General features: G+C 36.9%; 1 protein-coding gene across 2 annotated transcripts in view; it reads left to right on the top strand.

Moving 5' to 3' along the window:
- Positions 1-19449, top strand: part of BLM (BLM RecQ like helicase) — a 66199-nt gene that overhangs the window by 41737 nt on the left and 5013 nt on the right. For both annotated transcript variants that reach the window (XM_069098662.1, XM_069098661.1), the window contains 10 exons: positions 219-317; positions 623-771; positions 3939-4045; positions 4771-4931; positions 7703-7898; positions 9234-9424; positions 10419-10566; positions 11871-12070; positions 12422-12614; positions 14210-14332. In XM_069098662.1, the coding sequence (XP_068954763.1) occupies positions 219-317; positions 623-771; positions 3939-4045; positions 4771-4931; positions 7703-7898; positions 9234-9424; positions 10419-10566; positions 11871-12070; positions 12422-12614; positions 14210-14332 (1567 nt within the window). The remainder of the gene's footprint in view (positions 1-218; positions 318-622; positions 772-3938; positions 4046-4770; positions 4932-7702; positions 7899-9233; positions 9425-10418; positions 10567-11870; positions 12071-12421; positions 12615-14209; positions 14333-19449) is intronic.

The raw sequence follows: 19449 nt of genomic DNA, 5'->3' as shown, positions 1-19449 counted from the left end.
TTTCCAAGAGGAAGAGGAAAGTTACCTTTTTCTTATTCAGGCTAAGCTTAGTCATCATAATTTCATGGCATTCAGTTAAAATTGTTTTGTTACTGTTCTTTCTGGTTGTTTTAATTGTTGTGTAAATTGTTTTCCTGGTTCTGCGTACTTTGCATCAGAAATAGCATGAGGTTTTATCCTTTTTAGGAGAACCTTATCATGATAAATTTTTGGTCTAGGTCTGTGCAAGTAACAGGCTGATTTCTACACTGGAAAATCTGTACGAGAGAAAATTATTAGCACGTTTTGTCATTGATGAAGCACACTGTGTCAGTCAGGTAAATGTTGCTTTTTTTGTGTTCAAAATATTTTAAAGTTACACTTTGCAAAAAATATATGTATGTGTATAATAAATCCATTGAAATCCATTCTTTAGTAAATCTTCAGTGAAAACTCATATTGAGTGATTTTAAAAACCGTTTTCTAAAAGATTTAAATCAGTTTCTCTCATCTTCTTCTAATAGTTGGGTAATTTTTACATTTTTATTAAGATGAAATACTGACTGGATTTGTTTTGTGTCCATGTTTTTCAAATGAAGAGTCAAATGATTGGAAAAAACACTATTCTTTATTTTTCAACTAGTGGGGACATGATTTTCGGCAAGACTACAAAAGATTGAATATGCTTCGACAAAAATTTCCTTCTGTTTCAATGATGGCTCTCACAGCCACTGCTAACCCCAGGGTGCAGAAGGATATCCTGACTCAGTTGAAGATTCTCAACCCTCAAGTGTAAGTTATTGTGGAAAAAATTGGTATAAAATCCCCCAAAACCATTCTTCTCTTTCTGAAATAGGACAGTGTCCCACCATTTTTTAGGAGGATTAAGTTATACATTGTATTTTATGGACATGTAACCTTTGGCATTTATTTAACACTTTAAGATTTGCAGACTGTTTTTACATACTATTATCTTATTTACAACATCCAGATAGTAAACTCTTAGTAAATTTCTGCATTGGCCATGTCCAAAAAGATGTATGTCTAGGGAGCATACTTCGTCAGTCCTCTCTAATTGTTGTTGGTCATTTAATCTGAGTTCAGAGTTGTCTGCCTTTACATTATTCTTCTAATTGTATAAATTGTTCTCCTTGGTTCTATCAGTTCACATATGTCTTCCCAGGTTTCTCTAAAACCATCCTTTTGGTCATTTCTTATTGCACAATAGTATTCCATTACCTTCATATGAGGGGGAGGGGTGGTACATAATAGTCTAACCAGCACACATATACCCTCTTTTATTCAGCCATTTCCCAATTGAGGGACACCCCTTTAGTTTCCAATTCCTTGCTCTCTTTATAGAACTGGTTTTAGTATTGGTATCTTGGGATCAAAGGTTATACATGGCTAGCAGCTTTCAGGGAATAGTTCTAAATTGCCTTCTAGAATGGTTGAACCAATTCACATTTACCCCAACAGTATATTAGTTTTCCTATTTTTCCATAGCTCTTTTGGTATCTGTCATTTTCCTTTTTTGTCAGCTTGGCCAAAGGATGGGAGGCGGAATCTCGGAGTTGTTTTAATTTGCGTGTCTCCAGTTATTAGTGACTTGGAACATTTTTCATGTAGTTATTAATATCTTAGATTTTTTCCCTTGAGAACTGCCTGTTCATATTCTTTGGCCATTTATCAATTAGGGAATAGCTCTTTTTCTTGTAACCATCAAGACAGAGCATTCTGAAAGAGAGCCATAACCACTCAGAAAACCAAGTGAATGAAGACAGCTTGTTGTCCAGATTATAATATGTATTTAGATAATCTACTGTTGATCTTGTTCATCACTATACATAAACAGTAAGTTAGGCCCAGAATTAAACAAAAAGAAGAGAGTAGGTGGGACCACCTATGAGAAACTACAAAGCTCCTTTAATGACCCCAAAATTCTCCCAGAAATAAAGGCCCCACTTTTTAATACCTATATTTTATCACGTTATTTTATGACTCCTAATCATAGAGCATTTCAGCCTCTGAAGAATAAAGTTTTAGTCTATGGAGAGGTTCTATAATAGATGTAAGTAAACTGTAACATAAAGCAAATAAGGAACCACAGAGGACCAAAGTGAAGGATGTCAATAAAAAATGTATAATCAAAACATAAGATAGACTGGCCATGGAAAAGAGTAAGGGATGACCAGTAGACAGCTTATGTGATCTGTTGGTATCCTCTCAGTCAGAAAAAATCAAAGATGGCTTCATCATTTTAGGTGGATCTCCTTGTGGCAAACTTGTCAGAGAACATGAACAAGAATCACTCAGGATAGGCAGACATGGATGAGTTGAGAACAGTATCATTTGAGGGAAATTCCACAAAAAGAGGCCACAAATCCATTTGAATATTTAAAAAGCCATGAAACCATGTACGTATCTGGGATGGAATAGGCTAAAGGTGAAAGGCTAGAAAGGGGATGTTGGAATAAGTAAAAACAGCAACTTGTTGGGGCATTTGAAAAGAAAGGAAGAATGAACTAGTTTGATTATTAAGGTTTTTTTCAGTCTGGGAAAAATGGAAAGTTCTATATAACTTAAGGGCCGATGCTCTATTCACTGTGCCACCTAGCTGCCCCAAAAGTCAATATTTTTAAAAATTTTTTTTGCAAAATTCAATTCTAAAAGCTCTGCATTGATATGTGAAAACTCAAGAGAAAAAATAGAAATAATTTTCAGCATGTTTCCATCAGCCTTATGTTATGGTGACTGCCAGTTATATCAACATCTTATATCAACTATGCTAATTGTCATATGCCCAGAGTTGGGGGAAAAAATTAGAATTCTCTGAATAACTTTTGTGAAATTTTTTAAGGGAAATTTGTGTTGTTAGTGAACACTGCTATAGACAAACACCTGGTTTTTTTATCCTAACAGTAGATAAACATAATGTACCTCATTACTGGATTTACATCTGGAAACATCTTTTAAGATCATTTAGTCCAACCCTCTGCTTTTAAAGATAAGGAAGACAAGGTCCAGGAAGGCCAACTTATGATGCTATGTGTGAGTAACATTGGTCAAGATCTTGCAACTTTTTGAAAATTTTTGCAAGAGAACTTAACACAAAAACTAGCTGTGTGACTTTGGGCAAGTCACTTAACCCCAGTTGCCCTCCAAAAAGCACAAAAAAAAAAAGAGAGAGAGAGAATAGATCTAATATTAATATATGTTTCTTCTATGTACTCCCTCACCAACTTTTTTCTGTATCAAAAGCTTTTATTAACAATTTAACACCACCAGGTTCACCATGTACCTGCTGCCCTTCCCAGAGGAAGAGATTTGGCCATGTTCAATTTTTTTTTTTTGTTTTGCTTTTTTGGAGGGCAATTGGGGTTAAGTGACTTGTCCAAAGTCACACGGCTAGTAAGTTGTCAGGTGTCTGAGGCCGGATTTGAACTCAGGTCCTTCTGACTCCAGGGCCAGTGCTCTATTCACTGCGCCACCTACCCACCCCCTAACTCTTTTGTTAGCATTTAACATTTTGGAGACATTGGAGGCCCTACAGTTTAGTGACTTTCATCACGGATTCTTCTTTTTTTTTTTTTTAATTTGTTTGTTTCAGCCATCTTTGATTTCAGCGAAGGCTTTTTCTTCTGGTATGACATACTTTTTAAAATTCTCACTTTAGTTATCTCTGCTTTTCTCTTCTACTCTCTGTATTCTTTTTCTAAATTATTCCATTTTTCTCATTACCTTTTGCTCCCTATCACCACTTCCTTCCTTTCATCCTTTGCTTGCTTCCATTTCATTGTTGTACATTCTTTGTGTACCATTGCAGTAACCCCAACCAACTTGTCAAGACAAGTCAGTATTTTTGTTCCCTCTTCAGTTGATCCCTGCTTTGAACTTCTAGAGGTATTAAAAGTCAAATTGCCCAAGAAGACTAAATTCTGTACTCTGATCTTTTCTAGATTTAGCATGAGTTTTAACAGACATAATCTGAAGTATAGTGTGTTGCCCAAAAAACCGAAAAAGGTGGCATTTGATTGCTTAGAATGGATCAGAAAACATCACCCGCGTGAGTAGAGACTTGTGAATTATGTTTGGGAGTGTTAAATAAACCTCTTTTTAATACCACATGGGATATAGAAGACTGCATATTAAACAATTCTTTTCTCATTATGAGAGCACTAAGCGGTTATTTATAGTACAAAATATTTCAAGTCTCTGATTCCTGGAGTTGGTAAAACCCCATTTGGCTTGACAACAGTAATAATCACTAACACAAGATATATGAAATATACCACCTGCAACTGTATTGTTAACTCTCAATTGTGATTTTTTTTTGAGTTGATAATTACTTTCTCTGTCTTATCATCTGTGTGTGTATTTATTATCCAGATTTTTTTGTTTCCATGCCTTCTCCCACCCACTTCCTGCTTTTTAATTGGTTATATGAAAATGAGACCTGAGGTTAATTTCATTTATCTATACAAGCCTCTTCTCCTATGGAGAATTGAGACTAACTTCCTGTTGTTATGTGAGAAAGAGAAAGAGCATCAATTATGATTCCCGCTTTATTAATAAAAAACTGCAAACAGGAAGATAATTTGTCCAAGGTCTTCCAGACTATCAATAGCAGAGCCAGAATTAGAACTAAGTACCCTCACTTTCAGTTCAAGGAATTCACCTATTTGGACAATGCTTTCAATATGATCTTCTTCCATCCTTTAAAAAAGAAAATAGTGTTGAGGTAAAAAAAGGCCGTTTTTCTCAGTGCAGACTATTTTGGTTTGTTTGCAGATGACTCAGGGATAATTTACTGCCTTTCCAGGCGCGAATGTGACACGATGGCTGACACCTTACAGAAGGATGGTCTGGCTGCCCTTGCTTATCATGCTGGCCTCAGTGATTCAGCTAGAGATGAAGTACAACACAAGTGGATTAATCAAGATGGCTGCCAGGTAACAGGAGAGCAGCAAGCCAGAAGGCTCATAGGAAATGAGTATAAGAGTGTACCTAACATCCAGGAATAGTTAGCACATGAAAGGCACTCAGCATCAGAACAAGATTGAAACTCAGATGGAAGATGGATGAATGTAGACTACTTCTCTAACTTTTGTATCATGTAACTTTTATAGAGATAAAGCTAAAACATTCATTCTGAGTTGAGCCAAATATAATGTTAACGTAACATCGAGCTCTGGCCTCCTTGCTTTCCTAATGTCATATTATATTTGAAGAAAAAGTAAAAACCATTCAAATTAAATGGTTATTTTTTGTGCTACTTGATTAGGTGTTCCATCTGGTCAAGGTGAATTCTTATCCTGTACTTGGTTGGGAAGTCTTGAGCTCCCTAGATTCACAAGATAGATTCAAACTTGTCTCCCTCTCTCTCTTCCCCACTCCTTATGCCCACATACACACATACTTTTTATCTCTCCTACCAGCTAAAGTGATAGCCTTGATTTTGTGCCTTTTTATAAATGGCTAACTTCCTCTCAAACCTCTCCTTCCCTAAAGAAATTCTCTGAATGTGTAGTGAGTGGTTTTTAAACACAAATATATCTTGAAGAAAAATAAAAGAAGGAACTAGTAACTAAGCAAGATTTCCCAGTTGAAAGATGTCAGATTCTTCAGCAATGTGAATGTTTCTGACTTTGCACAGTGGCTTATCATCATGTGCTCAAAGATATCCTTTTTAAAATGCAGTTACCTTTAAACATAACCCTCACTTACAGTTCCTTATTCCACTGTTGTATATACATGGGCATCCTCTGGACGCCCTGCCATCTGCCACAAGAGGCCGCGTTATACCTTTCCTTTGTAAGAAAACTTGACCTTGATGATAGGGCCATGCATTTTGGGAAGGACAGCTAACCTGGAGTGCAGCACGGTTACCCTCTGCTTTAATAAGGGCACACGTTTGCTGAGTAAACATTAGGTAAACTGCAGCTCCCTTTTCTGATATCAGTCACTGATGTAAAACAATCCACAGCACTCCTCTTTCAGTCTCACCGTCAGTTGCTTTTGAGATTCTGTTATTGCAAGAACAGTCCTTTTTTTTTTTTTGCCAAAAGGTATGAGTAAAAGCATCAGCAAAATGTATTTGTTTTTTAAACGAGATTAATTTGTTGAACCCCATCTGAATAGTTTCATTTGCATGATGCAATACAGCCTGAATCATGCGGCTTTAATTTTTTTTACCAGATTAATATGTTTTAAAGTGTTGTTGATGTAACTCTTCTCATTGGTAGATAGTTTTCAGGACATGATAGATACTACATTTATTAAGTGCTTTGTGTCAGGCACCATGCTGATCACTGGTGATACAAGCAGGAAAAAATAAGATGGTCCCTACTCTCATGGAGCTCATATTCTAATTCGTAAAAATAACCCATAAAGAAAGAGGGGTGGGGCAGCTGGGTGGTACAGTGAATAGAGCACCAGCCCTGGAGTCAGGAGAACTTGAGTTCAAATGTGACCTCAGATACTTAACAGTTACTGGCTATGTGACCTTGGGCAAGACACTTAACCCCAATTGCCCAACTTCCCCCCTCAAAAAAAAAAAGGAGAAGAAGAGGTGGAAAGAAACTGGGAAGGAGGAGACCTGCAAGGGGCCAGAACAGTGTGGAGATGGAGTGACCAGTAAGAAAGTGAGTCATGGCTGAGACTTTATGATATGGTGGTTCCAGGCAAAGACTCACTAGTCATCAATTGGTAATTTATTCCTCTTAATTTTTAATCATCTTGTGCTTTCTCAAGAAAACCATTTTTAAGTGTGATCCCCTTTAAATTTTGACACTCGCAAGATTCATTCTTCCAGTCAACAGATATAGTATATTCAGCATATACTTTAAGTAAGGCATTATGTAGCTAGAATTTCCACTTAACTTTGATGTTTTGAATTTGAAAGTTGACCTACCATTAATGCAAGCCATTATATGGCAAGATAATTCAGCTATGAGAAAGGGGAGCTTGTAAGTTGGTAGTGAGATGAGCAATTAGTAGCAAAATTCATGACTGAGTTATGGGAGAAGATGGTCATTATTATTTGATTAACTCTGAAAATGCACAACATTTGGAACAATTTTTACTCATAGCATCTCTATGCTGTTCCCTCTGTAACATCAAAACCCCAGAAGAACAATGTGGCACACAGCTTCAAGGTTGACTGTCATTGATGATGGTCTTAGCTACTCATAATACTCAGGAATATTTGGTTACAGGACAGCTTCAGTAAAATGATACCTTACTGCAGTGCTGAGCCTTTCTTTACTTTGGAGTTTTTTGGAGATTGCATGTTACCAATGCGAGAATTAATTATTTATGCTAATTGAGGTGACTAAACTGAAATATTAACCTAATATGAATAGTTCGTTAGAATATTTAAGAGTAAAATGTGGTGATACAACTCTTAGAAGCATCTATTATTCAAATTTTTCTTTGGGGACCATATAGAATTATGGTCTTAACATTGCATTAAACTTTTGGGACACCCTATATTTTGAATAAGATGCAATCCTAGTTTTGTCTTCATAAGGAAAGCATTTTTGAGAGGTTTTGAATTTTGCCTTATAAAATTCTTTAAAAAAAAAAAATCCAGAAAGCTATTGATATTTTCTTTAGAGTCTTACTTTCATTAAAAACTTCATTATGCTTAAATTCACAGATCTGAACTTAAATTTTGTCAAATTTTTTTATCACAGGCTAATCTTTTCTGATTTTATTTCAGGTTATCTGTGCAACAATTGCTTTTGGCATGGGGATTGACAAACCAGATGTGCGCTATGTTATCCATTCATCTCTCCCTAAATCAGTAGAAGGATATTACCAGGAATCTGGCAGAGCTGGAAGAGATGGTGAAATGTCTCACTGTCTGCTTTTCTACAGCTACCATGATGTAACCAGACTTAAGAGACTTATTCTTAGTAAGCTGAAATTTTCTGTGGAATGTTACAGAGTCTTTAGTCTGTGTTCCCCATGGTCATATTACCCTAGATTAACACATAGTCATAGAACAACAACCAAAATATTTATACAGGGCATCCCAAAAGCCTTAGTTACATATTTAAGCTTTATTAGCTTAAATCTGTTAACGAAGATTTTTGGAACACTCTGCGTAGATAGGGAATGATTTCAAAATTACTAAAATTTTTAAAACTGGCACTAAAATTTAATAAAGCGTACATTGAAAATTATATTTCATAATAACACTTTAGTATCAGACTTTGAAGGGTGAGATAGTATAGCTGAATCAGCATTTCATGTTTTGATTTGTTTTGCTTGATGAAGAGGTTAGAGAAATTTTTGGCAAGTGTAAAGAAGTGGCAGGGCATCAGTAAGACACCTGGATTCAGGTCCTTGACCCAGTACTTTCTAGTTCTGTTTTTATGGGCAAATTACTGTATTACCTGGAGTTCTTAATCTGGGGTCGGGGACCCCCACCCACATCATTCGTGGATATAGTTTTAGAAGTTCTGTAATCTTGGATGGGAAAAAAATCTTTATTTTTTCTGACCTCTGCTAAAACCTAGCATTTCTTTCAATTATGAATATAGACAGAAAATATCATATGGCAAAGGGATCCATGAGCTTCAACAGTTTGCCAAAGGGATCCTTGACACAAAGAAGGTTAAGACTTCTCCTATAACCTGTCTTAACTCAGTGGTAAAATAGGAATGGTTCTGCTGGCCACATCAGCCTTACACATTGGAAGTTGTAGGGAAAGCACCTTATAAAATGCAGAATGTCGTATAAGTATGAATTGTTATCATTTATCAGTCTTGGGTTTTCCAATGGATAAGTGAAATTATATGATCAAGGTTGCTGGAAATGACAAATGCACTCCAAACTTAACCACTTTTAGCTCAGTGTTTTTGGGAAGTACATGGTTCTGTAGCATGAACTTGAAGGCAGGAACTTACTTTTGGTTTTTGTCACTACACAGTACCTGGCACATAATAAATTACTTGTTATTTGATTCAGTAATAGTTAATAGGTTAGCTCCCCTTACTTGAAAGGTTTCTAACAAAAAGATTTCCAAGCTCTATCTTATTCCAAGAAAAACTCAATTCATTAACATTTTATCAAAATATAAAATTATAGCTAACCCTGTTCAGTTTGTTGTAACAGGATTTCACCTGTAATAATGTCGGTAATTTTCTGATTTCATTCAGTTATCTTGCTTTCACTATAAATAGTAATATTCATCTGTTTTTGCTCTGATGAGTGTATTTTTCTGTGATATGCCTTAAATTTTTCAGTGGAGAAAGATGGAAACAATCATACACGACAGACTCACTTCAATAATCTGTATAGCATGGTACATTACTGTGAAAACATAATGGAATGCCGAAGACTCCAGCTTCTGTCATACTTTGGAGAAAATGAGTTTAATCCTAATTTTTGCAAGGAATACCCAGATGTGACTTGTGATAACTGTTGCAAAAAGAAGGTAAAATGAGGGGATTTTATTCATTTTGTGTTGGGGGGGGTTTTTTATGTTGGAGGAGGGGTAATAACTTGCTTGGTTTTGGAATGAAATACAGGTAAGATTTAAAAGATGAGCAGTCAAGGATGAACAGGAAGAAAAAAACCTTAGTTCTTTAAAATTAAGTATTACTGAAAACATGTTGATTTTTATGCTATTTCCTTTCCTGAAGGTCTGTAAAAAGTTATTGAATAACAAACTCTCCAGAATAGTTAGTCTTTTATGTATTTATTGGTTATTAAACTGTATTTTTAGAGTTTTTCAGGATTGGCAGGGGGATCAAAAGCACAGAGGTACATGAAACATTCAAAATGAAGCAAAATGTATTTATGGCATAGGGAAAAACTATTGTTTTCAGTGGAGGTAGATAATAAGGCTTATCCTCATCCAGGAAAATAAGTAGATTAGTAATTCTCTGTGTGTATTAGACCAACTATGTTATTTTGCAAAATTAATAAAAATTTATAGAATGCCAGCAGATACCTTTATCCAGTTTACAACTTAGGAATAGTTTGCTAGTCTCATAGGACCTGGCCCCCTTTGTGCTATTATATTTACCTAATTATTCTTTCTGTATTTAGAAAGTTTGGTTAACTCAAACAAGTATTCATCAAACCCCTACTATGTGCCTCTTGTTGTACTAGGTGCTCTGGAGCCTAGCACAAAGGAAGTAAAAGATACAGTTTACCCACAGATGTTTTGTAATCTAGTTGAGGAAATAAGACAAACATCTGTGAAACAATTAGAGAACAAAACAGTATGATTTCTAGGGAAGACCTATAAATTCAGCAGAAAGTAAGAAAGAGAATCTGAAAATTCTGTAATTTGTTGTCTTTTATAAATGGTCTTTTATGAGCAATATAAAGTATAATCAGTTGGAAGTTCGTTTTAAACCCTAGCAGTTTGGAAACCAGTTGCCATCTTAGTTATCATAGAAATAATTGTTTGCCACTGGTAGGACTACAAGATGAGGGATGTGACAGAAGATGTGAAAAACATCATAAAGTTTGTTGAAGAGCATGATTCATTGAATGGAGCAAGAAATAAAAATAATATGGGCTCTTGTGGAAGATTTACTATAAACATGCTGGTTGATATTTTCCTGGGTAAGTTGTTTCATTGGTAGATTTTACTCTATGTAAACAAAATCCAAGGAATTTGTTATAGATACAGAGAAGAAAGCAGTTCTATATTCCTATGGTATTTAACAGTTTAATAACAATACAAAATTAGCTTTTAAAAATCATATTATTATTTAACCACTTTTATAAAAGTTTATGTGAAAAGGATGCCAGTATTAATGTTTTAGAGGGAAGCTATATTAAAAGGCTATTAACCAATTTCGTCACAGGACAGTTCTCATAATAAACTTCTTAGAGTATCAAAATAGATCCTTGCCATGAAGTTGTATTCATAGCAGGGCCATTGTTAAAGAATATTTTTTTTAGGGGCGGCTAGGTGGCACAGAGAATAGAGTACCAGCCCTTGAGTCAGGAGGACCTGAGTTCAAATCCAGCCTTAGACACTTAACACTCACTAGCCATGTGACCTTGGGCAAGTTACTTAACCCCAAATTGCCCTGCCCTCCCCGCTCCAAAAAGCAAAAAATCAAACAAACAAACAAAAAATTTGGGGGCAGCTAGGTGGCGTAGTAAATAGAGCACTGGCCCTGGAGTCAGAAGGACCTGAGTTCAAATGCGGTCTCAGACACTTGACACACTTACTGTCTGTGTGACCTTGGGCAAGTCTTACTTAACCCCAGTTGCCCTTCCTTCCCCCCTCCAAAAAAAAAAAAAGTTTTTTTTTTTTTTTTTTTCAAAACCTCTATGAGATGAATGTGAAGCCTGCCAGGAAATAATAAAAAAACACCAAAAGCACATTGCTTTTTCTTCTTTTTCCTCCATATTGTTTTTTTTATCTATTTAGGAGTTATTTTTTTGGTGCATGATTTAGAAATTACTTGTGTTTCTTTGATGGTGTTTCTTTAGCATATTTTGAGGCAGTTGAAGTCTATGTTTAACTATTGCTTAATGGCAAATCAAAACAACTCTCCTGTTTGCTGTGTAAGAACAGAATGGCATATAATTCACACACAAGTCAATTTTGTTTTTTATTATATTATTATTATAAATTTATATATATAAATATAAATTTATAAAAATAAAAAAATCTACATTACATAGATGATGTAAAAGAAAAAAACTGATCTAAAGATGTGAGAGACATCCATCCATCCATTTATATCTCTCATTGAGATTTTCTGTGAAATAGTATATTCAGACTTAATCCATGTTTTGTCTAGTTCAGACTTACCTGTCAATTAGTTGTCAATCTTTGGAAATCACTAAGGGAGTATGATATTGGTGGTATTACCTATGCATGCTAAAGAAAACTTTTGCTTTCTCATCAGGGAATAAAAGTGCTAAGATTCAATCAGGCATATTTGGGAAGGGAGCTGCTTATTCACGACATAATGCTGAAAGACTTTTGAAAAAGCTGATACTTGACAGAATTTTGGATGAAGATTTGTACATCAATGCTAATGACCAAGCAATTGCCTATGTGATGTTAGGCGAGAAAGCCCAGGCAGTTGTGGATGGGTATTTAAAGGTAGATCGTTTGAAATTTAAATTTATCTTTACCTTATGTCTGCATCTTTCAAGTAAATAAAGAGGAATAGTTGAATGTTAGGCGGACCATAAACATTTGTATATTTGAATGTATGTGTGGGTGTGTGTATATATTGTAATACCTACTTTATAAAAGGTAGTCCTGTAAATTTGTGTTCATTCCATCTTTATGAAGTTCTAATCGTCTCTCTGGAAAGTGTGAATAAAAATTTAATCAACATAGTCATACTGGGTACCTCAAAATTTAATTGAAGTGATTTTCATTTTAGTTATAAAAGCATCTGTTTGCTTATTTACAATTCAGTATATAACTTTTTTCTTTTCCCCAAAGGTGGACTTTCTGGAAACTGAGAATTTCAGTGGTATAAGAAAGCAAAAGGCTTTAGTAGCAAAGATATCCCAGAGAGAAGAACTAGTTAAGAAGTGTCTGGGAGAACTTACAGAGGTCTGCAAAGGTCTCGGGAAGGTTTTTGGTGTCCATTATTTCAATATATTTAATACTGTTACTCTAAAAAAGCTTGCAGGTATGTATGAACCTTCAGTTACTTGAACTATAAATTAATAGACCAAAAATTAATTTTACTAATGAATCTTCTTGTCTAAAATTCATGGTTCCTGGAATTGAAAGCTTAAAAATGTAGTTTAATTTCAGTCAGAATAAAAGAATAAAATAGCCCTTTGGTAAGATCATATCCTGCATTATATTGTTTTTCATATTGTTCTCTATGGTGTGCCTTAGGATAGAAGTGGTTTTCATGATCTCATCAACTTCAACATTAAAATCCGTAGAAGAGTTACAATAGTTCCATAATTAATTGAGAATAACAGTGATTTTCTTCCAAATTCTTCCTTTGCAGTGGTTCATAATCACCTCTTCCTTTCCAGTCTTCCATCACTGTCCTAGCATAGTCCTTTTCACTTAACCCTAGGCTGTTTGTAAATGATCACATCGTTCTTCATGTCTTCAGTCTCTTTACTCAATCAGCCTATCCTAAACAATACTTCCGTAAATGAAAACACTTCTCTTCACATCACTGCATTTTCTTCAATTCAAAAATTTCCAAACCTGTTACCTACCAGGATAAAGACTATTTGACTGGGGCGGCTAGGTGGCACAGTGAATAGAGCACCAGCCCTAGAGTCAGGAGGACTTGAGTTCAAATTTGGCCTCAGACACCTAACACACCAAGGAAAAAAACTAGCTGTGTGACCTTGGGCAAGTCACTTAATCCCAAATGCCCTCTAAAAAGCAAAAAAAAAACTCCTTTAGGGCCGGCTAGGTGGCGCATTGAATACATTGAACACCAGCCCTGGAGTCAGGAGGACCTGAGTTCAAATGTGACCTCAGACACTTAACCCTTACTAGCTGTGTAACCTTGGTGAAGTCACTTAACCCCAATTGCCCTGCCCTCCGCCCTCCAAAAAAAAAAAAAGGCTGTTAGACTCCTTAAGCTGAAATTCAAGTCCCTCTACAGTCTGTATCCTACCTAGATCTCCAGTACTGCCCCTAGTACTCCAGTCAAATAAGTCTATTAGTTGTATTCCTGGTTAAATTATGCACATTCTCACATGGACACTTATTTACATTGTCCCTCATGCCATAGATGGTCTCTTTTCAATTCTTTACTACTTCAAAGCCCAGTCCTAATACTGTCTCTCCCCTCTCCCACAAAGTCTTCTCCAACCACATCAGTTTTTCTTTTTTTTCCCTTTTTTCTTTTTCTTCTTTGGGGGGGGGGGGGGGAGAGGGCAGTTGGGGTTAAGTGACTTGCCCAGGGTCACACAGCTAGTAAGTGTTAAGTGTTTGAGGCCGGATTTGAACTCAGGTCCCCCTGACTTCAGGACCAATGCTCCCTAGCCACCCCTCACATCAGCTTTTTTATGATTAGTCACTCTTCTGATTGCCATTCATTTGGTCCTTAACAAGTACTAGTAATGTTGATACTGGTTTCTGCCTTTGTACGTCCTGTGCCTCTAGATAGATTGTAAACTCCCCAAGAGCAGAGACTATTTTTCACTATTTTTATGCACTTTAAATCCCCATTGCTTAATTTGTACTATTTATTTAACAAATGCTTGATAGGAATCTGATTTCTGTTTGCTTTATCCCTGCACATAGAGTCTTTATCTTCTGATCCTGAGGTTCTGCTTCAGATTGATGGTGTTACAGAAGACAAACTGGAAAAGTTCGGTGCTGAAGTGATTTCAGTACTCCAGAAGTACTCTGAGTGCACGTTGCCAGGTTCAGTATCTCCTCAATATTCAGTATTTTATTTTGTTTATTATTTAAGAGTTACTTAGATAATCTGTGTCTCTAAAATATAAACCCCTGGACAAGCACGTGGCTTTTTTACTTTCTGTTAAGTGTTTATGCTTTGACATAGAGAGGCAGACTCAACAACACCAAAATCATGTTATTCAGTAGGAGGATAGGTCCCTTTATAAGTTACATTTGTTCTGAAAAGCCATCAGGGTTCCCAGTACACTAGAATATAACTGAATTTAACTTAATTATCGCCTTAGAGAACTGAAGGTGGGACCGTGAAATAGCATGATCTAGTAGAAAAAGTTACCAAAGTCAACAGACCTCATTAAGGTCCTGCAATGTGGCAGGCACTGTGCTGGATACAAAAACCCCTGCTCCAAAGGAGGTTACATTCTAATGGGAAGGATGAGAAGCACTCAAGCAAGCAAGCCCGTGCGCGCAAGTGTGTGTGCGTGTGCACGTGTGTGTGTGTGTGTGTGTGTACGTGTACAGAATAAATAGAAATCTAAGATGATTTGGGAAGGAGGGCATGAGTAGCTAAGAAGATCAGTAAAGAGCATGAAGAAGGTTGTGCTTGAGTTCTATCTTTGAAGGAAGGGAAATATCCCTGGAAGCAGAGCTGAAGAGGGAATGCATTCCAGAAATGTGGACTACTATAATGACACAGATGGAAGAGGGGGAGATGTCTTATGAGGAACAAAGAAGAAGAAGCTATTTTGTTGTGGTTTTTGTTTTGTTTTTTGCTTTTTGGAGGGCAGTTGGGGTTAAGTGACTTGCCCAAGGTCACACAGCTAGTTTTTGTGTTAAGTGTCTGAGGCCGGATTTGAATTCAGGTTCTCCTGACTCCAGGGCTGGTGCTCTATTCACTGTATCACCTAGCCTCCCCGAGGAAGCTATTTTGGCTGGATAAGAAAATGCCAGAGGGAGAGTAATGTCCAGTGACTGAAAAATAGGTTGGGACCAGGACCATATTGTGTAAGTCTTATATGTTCTCTTAGAGGCGATAGGAACCACTGGAGCTGATTGACTAGGGCAATAACATGGACAGATCTGTGCTTAATGAAAATTACTTAGGCAGAAGTATATAAGATGGACAGGAGTGGTGAGAGACTTGAGGCAGGAGATCAAGTAAGAAGCTATTGTAATAATCAAGAGACCCTTAACCAGGTGATAGATCTGTGAGCAAAGAGAGGGAGTCAGATGTAAGAGATGTTATGGAGACAGAAACAGCAAAATGTACCTATTAATGAGATATGTGGGAGAAAGGAGAAAACAAAAGAATACAAAACAGTGCCAAGATTAGTCACCAGGGAGACTGGAAGATTGATTATACCTTCTACCCAAAAAAGGGGAGTTTAGGGAGAAGGACAAAATTCAAACTGGACCATGTTGAGTTCAAGATATCTCTGGGACTTCTGATTTGAAGCGCCTGGCAGGCAGTTAGAGACAGGGAACTGAAGCTCAGGGAAGAGCCTGGACTGGATATATAGACCTGGGAGCTCAATAAGAGAAAGGATAGAGGGAATGGAGAGGGGAGCAGCCTCAGACAACCTGCAGGAGCCCCAGTGAGGGGACCTCATGTGAGTGATTGAGAAGGTATAGTCAGACAATTAAGAGGAAAAGCAGGGGAGAGCTGGGTCATGAAAACCATGAGGAGGAAGAATAGGGGCAAGTACAGTCTAATGCAGCCAATGGATACTGAGAAAGGACTATCAGATTTGGAAAGTAAGAGACGGTAACTTTAGAGAGAGCTATTTCAGTTGAGTGAGGCTAGAAACCAAGAGTGAGTAGTGAATGAGAGGAAGGAGAGGCAGTGAGGGTACAGTTTTTCAAGGAGTCTGGCTAAGAAAGGTAGAGAGCAGTAGTTTGATGCTATGAAACTTGGCCATGCTTTAATTATGTAAGAAAGGAACCAATAGTTAGGGAAAGGTTGGAAATTACAGGGGGACAGAGTGGGAATTGGGGAGATTTTATCTATTCTGGAGAGGATGTAGTGTCATCAGTAAAGAGCCAGGTCTCAGTGAGGACTAGTAGATGGAAGGGTAAATATAAGAGTAGCAGGTCCAGGGAGAAGAGAAAGCTGTTCATCATGGAATGGAATCCCATAAAGCCCAGTGGAAGGCCTGAGTGAGCTTGAAGTGAGGCATGGGCAAGGATAGGGTCAAGAAGGGAGAGGAATGAAAGAACAGAAGGTAGGAATTGGAGGTAGTTTGCTCTTAAATGGCCAGTGATTTATACAAGGAGAGGAATCATGGATGCTAATTTTAATTTAGCTATTAACTAGCTATGTGATCTTGGTAAAGCTACATATAACTTCTGTGCCACAGTTTCACTATCTACGAAATTATCTGCTTTTAGGAGTAATGTAAAGATAAAGTCAAAAAGAAGATCAGAATTTTTGGCAAAAGAACATACAATATAAAATCTGTGTATTCTTTGTCCATAAAAATACCTGTTAGAAAAATTCCCGGGAAATGTAACTATTTCTAAGTATTCGATTAAGCATCGTCAAAAGACTCATAGCTACTGTCCTCTTGATATTCATTATTACTAAGCTTTAATAACAGTACTGTTGGGAATGAAAACATCTCAGCATATCCCGAAAGAATAGTCTTTTATATTTTTTCTCTAATATGTTGCCTAGTAATTAAGACACAATGTCAAGATTCACTTTTCATGTTCTTATTCACTTCTGCAGATAGTTCCTTTTTAAAACGAGGTTCCTAGAATATCTTCGATAGGGATAAGGACTTGACCGTTTACTGGTGCAGGTTAGCACCTTCTTTATAACTTATAGTCTTAAAGAGATGACTTGCCCAGGGTCACACCACGTATGTGTAATAGAGGCAAGACTGGAACCCAGGTCTTCCTAACTTCCCTATACTGTCAAGGGTACCACTATCCTTCTAATCATTCAGGCTCACAACCTAAGAGTCCTTCTCTTTTGCATATTGAATCTGTGTCAAGTGTTGTCATTTCCACCTTCAAAATCTCTTTCATATAGACCGTCATCACTTTATACCTGGACAATTACAATAGCCTGCTGGTTGCCCTTCCAAGTGTCTCCTCATTTCAGGCCATCCTCCAATCATCTATCAAAGGGATCTCTCTAAAGCATAGCTGTAACCATATCACTCCCCTAGTCAATAAATTCCAATGGCTTCCTGTCACCTCTAGTATCAAATATAAAATCTCTTGAGCTTTGAAAACTTTCATTAGCTGACTTCCTTGCTACGCCTCCCATAAGACACTCCATCTCCAGATTCATGCATTTTCATTGACTATCCCGCATGTCCAATTTTTTTTTTTTTGCTTTTTTGGAGGGCAGTTAAGGTTAAGTGACTTGCCCAAAGTCACACGGCTAGTAAGTGTGTCGAGTGTCTGAGGCTGGATTTGAACTCGGGTCCTCCTGGCTCCAGGGCCGGTGCCGTATTCACTGTGCCACCTAGCCACCCCTTCCTGTCCAAAATTCTTGCCTCTTCTTCTCTGTCTCCTGACTTCAAATCTTAAATAAAATCCTTCCTTCCGCCAAAAGTTTGTATTGGTCTTCCATAATGTTAGCACGTTTTCTCTGAGATGATCTCCACTTACCCTGTATATATCTTATTTGTACATAACTGTTGCCTGTTGTCTTCTCTCTCCCCTCCCCGCTCCATAGCCTGTGAGGGCAGGGACTGTTTTACCTTTCTTCAAATCCCTAGCACTTAGCCCAGTGCCTGGTGCCATAGTAAATGCCTAATAAACGCTTGTTGAATGACTTGCTGACCTAAGCCTAGGTCAGTCCACCACACCTAAGAAGTTTTTCGGTTTGGGTTTTCTAAAACACCAGTGTTTTATCAATGTTGATTTCTTTATCATATCACTGTCACTCCCCTATGATTCCTCTGATGAAATTTCTTTTAGTGAAGATCTCTCACTAGGCAACACATACCAACACAGTGCCCACATCTGATAGTATATGCCTTGTTTCATAGCTGTTGTCCACCATTTGCCAAGAAGAGGTAGTCTCGTTTCACTAGCAGTCTCCTAGAGTTAAGGTTGGTCACAGTGTTGATGAGAGTTCTCTGTCATTATTTTTTTAATTTTCTGATAAAAAATGTTTTTGAGAAGGAGGGCTAATATAATCCTCTTAATATTTTATTTGTGATAGTTATCCAAAATTGAGCTTCATTTCGAATACACAAAGAAAATAAATTAGACATTCTCCAGTTACAAACTCAAATCATCAAATGTTAATGCTGAAAGGGCACCTTAAAGATCATCTAGTGCTTCCCCCTTATTTTAGAGATTAAAGACACTGAGACCCAAAGACATTTAGTAACATGCTCAGAGACACAGTACTGGAGGTGACAAAGCTAGGTTTAGAATCCAGATTTCTTAACTCTCAGCCAAGACCTTTTTCATTACACTGTACTCTGTACTATCTATCTTTCTGCTTCTGTTGAAGAAGAATTATCTTTAGTATGAAAAATATTTGGAAGCCACTTAGGCATAAATGAAATAGGACCATAATGGATGGTGAACCTTGCCCTCTATGCTAGTGATAACATGAAGATTCATCCATAGGTGGAGTGGATTGTAGCAGATTTTTCTTGAGACTTCTTCCCCATCCCCTGATCTAGCTTACCAACCAATCAACAAATGATTTTCTTTATAAAATAGAAATAGAGTCACAGTTGTGTTCTGCAGACAAATTCTGTGACTTCAAAGTACTCTGAAATGCAAATCATTTGCAAATTATCATTGTTGCAGAAGTGTACATTCGTAGACACTCTTTGACAACATAATTAGTGAAATGTTCACAGCTGTTATGTGAAGATGTGTCTGTACATATAAAAAGAAAAGTTCATCTGGAATATTTTGTTGCTTAATTATTAAATAAGTTTTTACCTTGTACTGAAGAATTTGTCCTTATTAAATATGGTTATACTCCGTTATAACACCATAGAATGCTAAGAACTGGGAAGAACCTTAGTGTAGAGATCTTCATCCTCATTTTATAATAAGAAAACTGAGACCCACAGGTGAAGTGTCCATAATTACAGCAAGTTGTGGCCACACCTTGATCTCCTTCCTAACTCAGTCCAGTGTGC

Source organism: Petaurus breviceps, unplaced genomic scaffold, assembly GCF_028583685.1.
Source record: "Petaurus breviceps papuanus isolate PSGF00001 unplaced genomic scaffold, PetGlider_PUasm1.0 37, whole genome shotgun sequence".
NCBI classification, from domain to species: Eukaryota; Metazoa; Chordata; class Mammalia; order Diprotodontia; family Petauridae; genus Petaurus; species Petaurus breviceps.
This window is presented reverse-complemented; position numbering and strand designations above follow the sequence as displayed.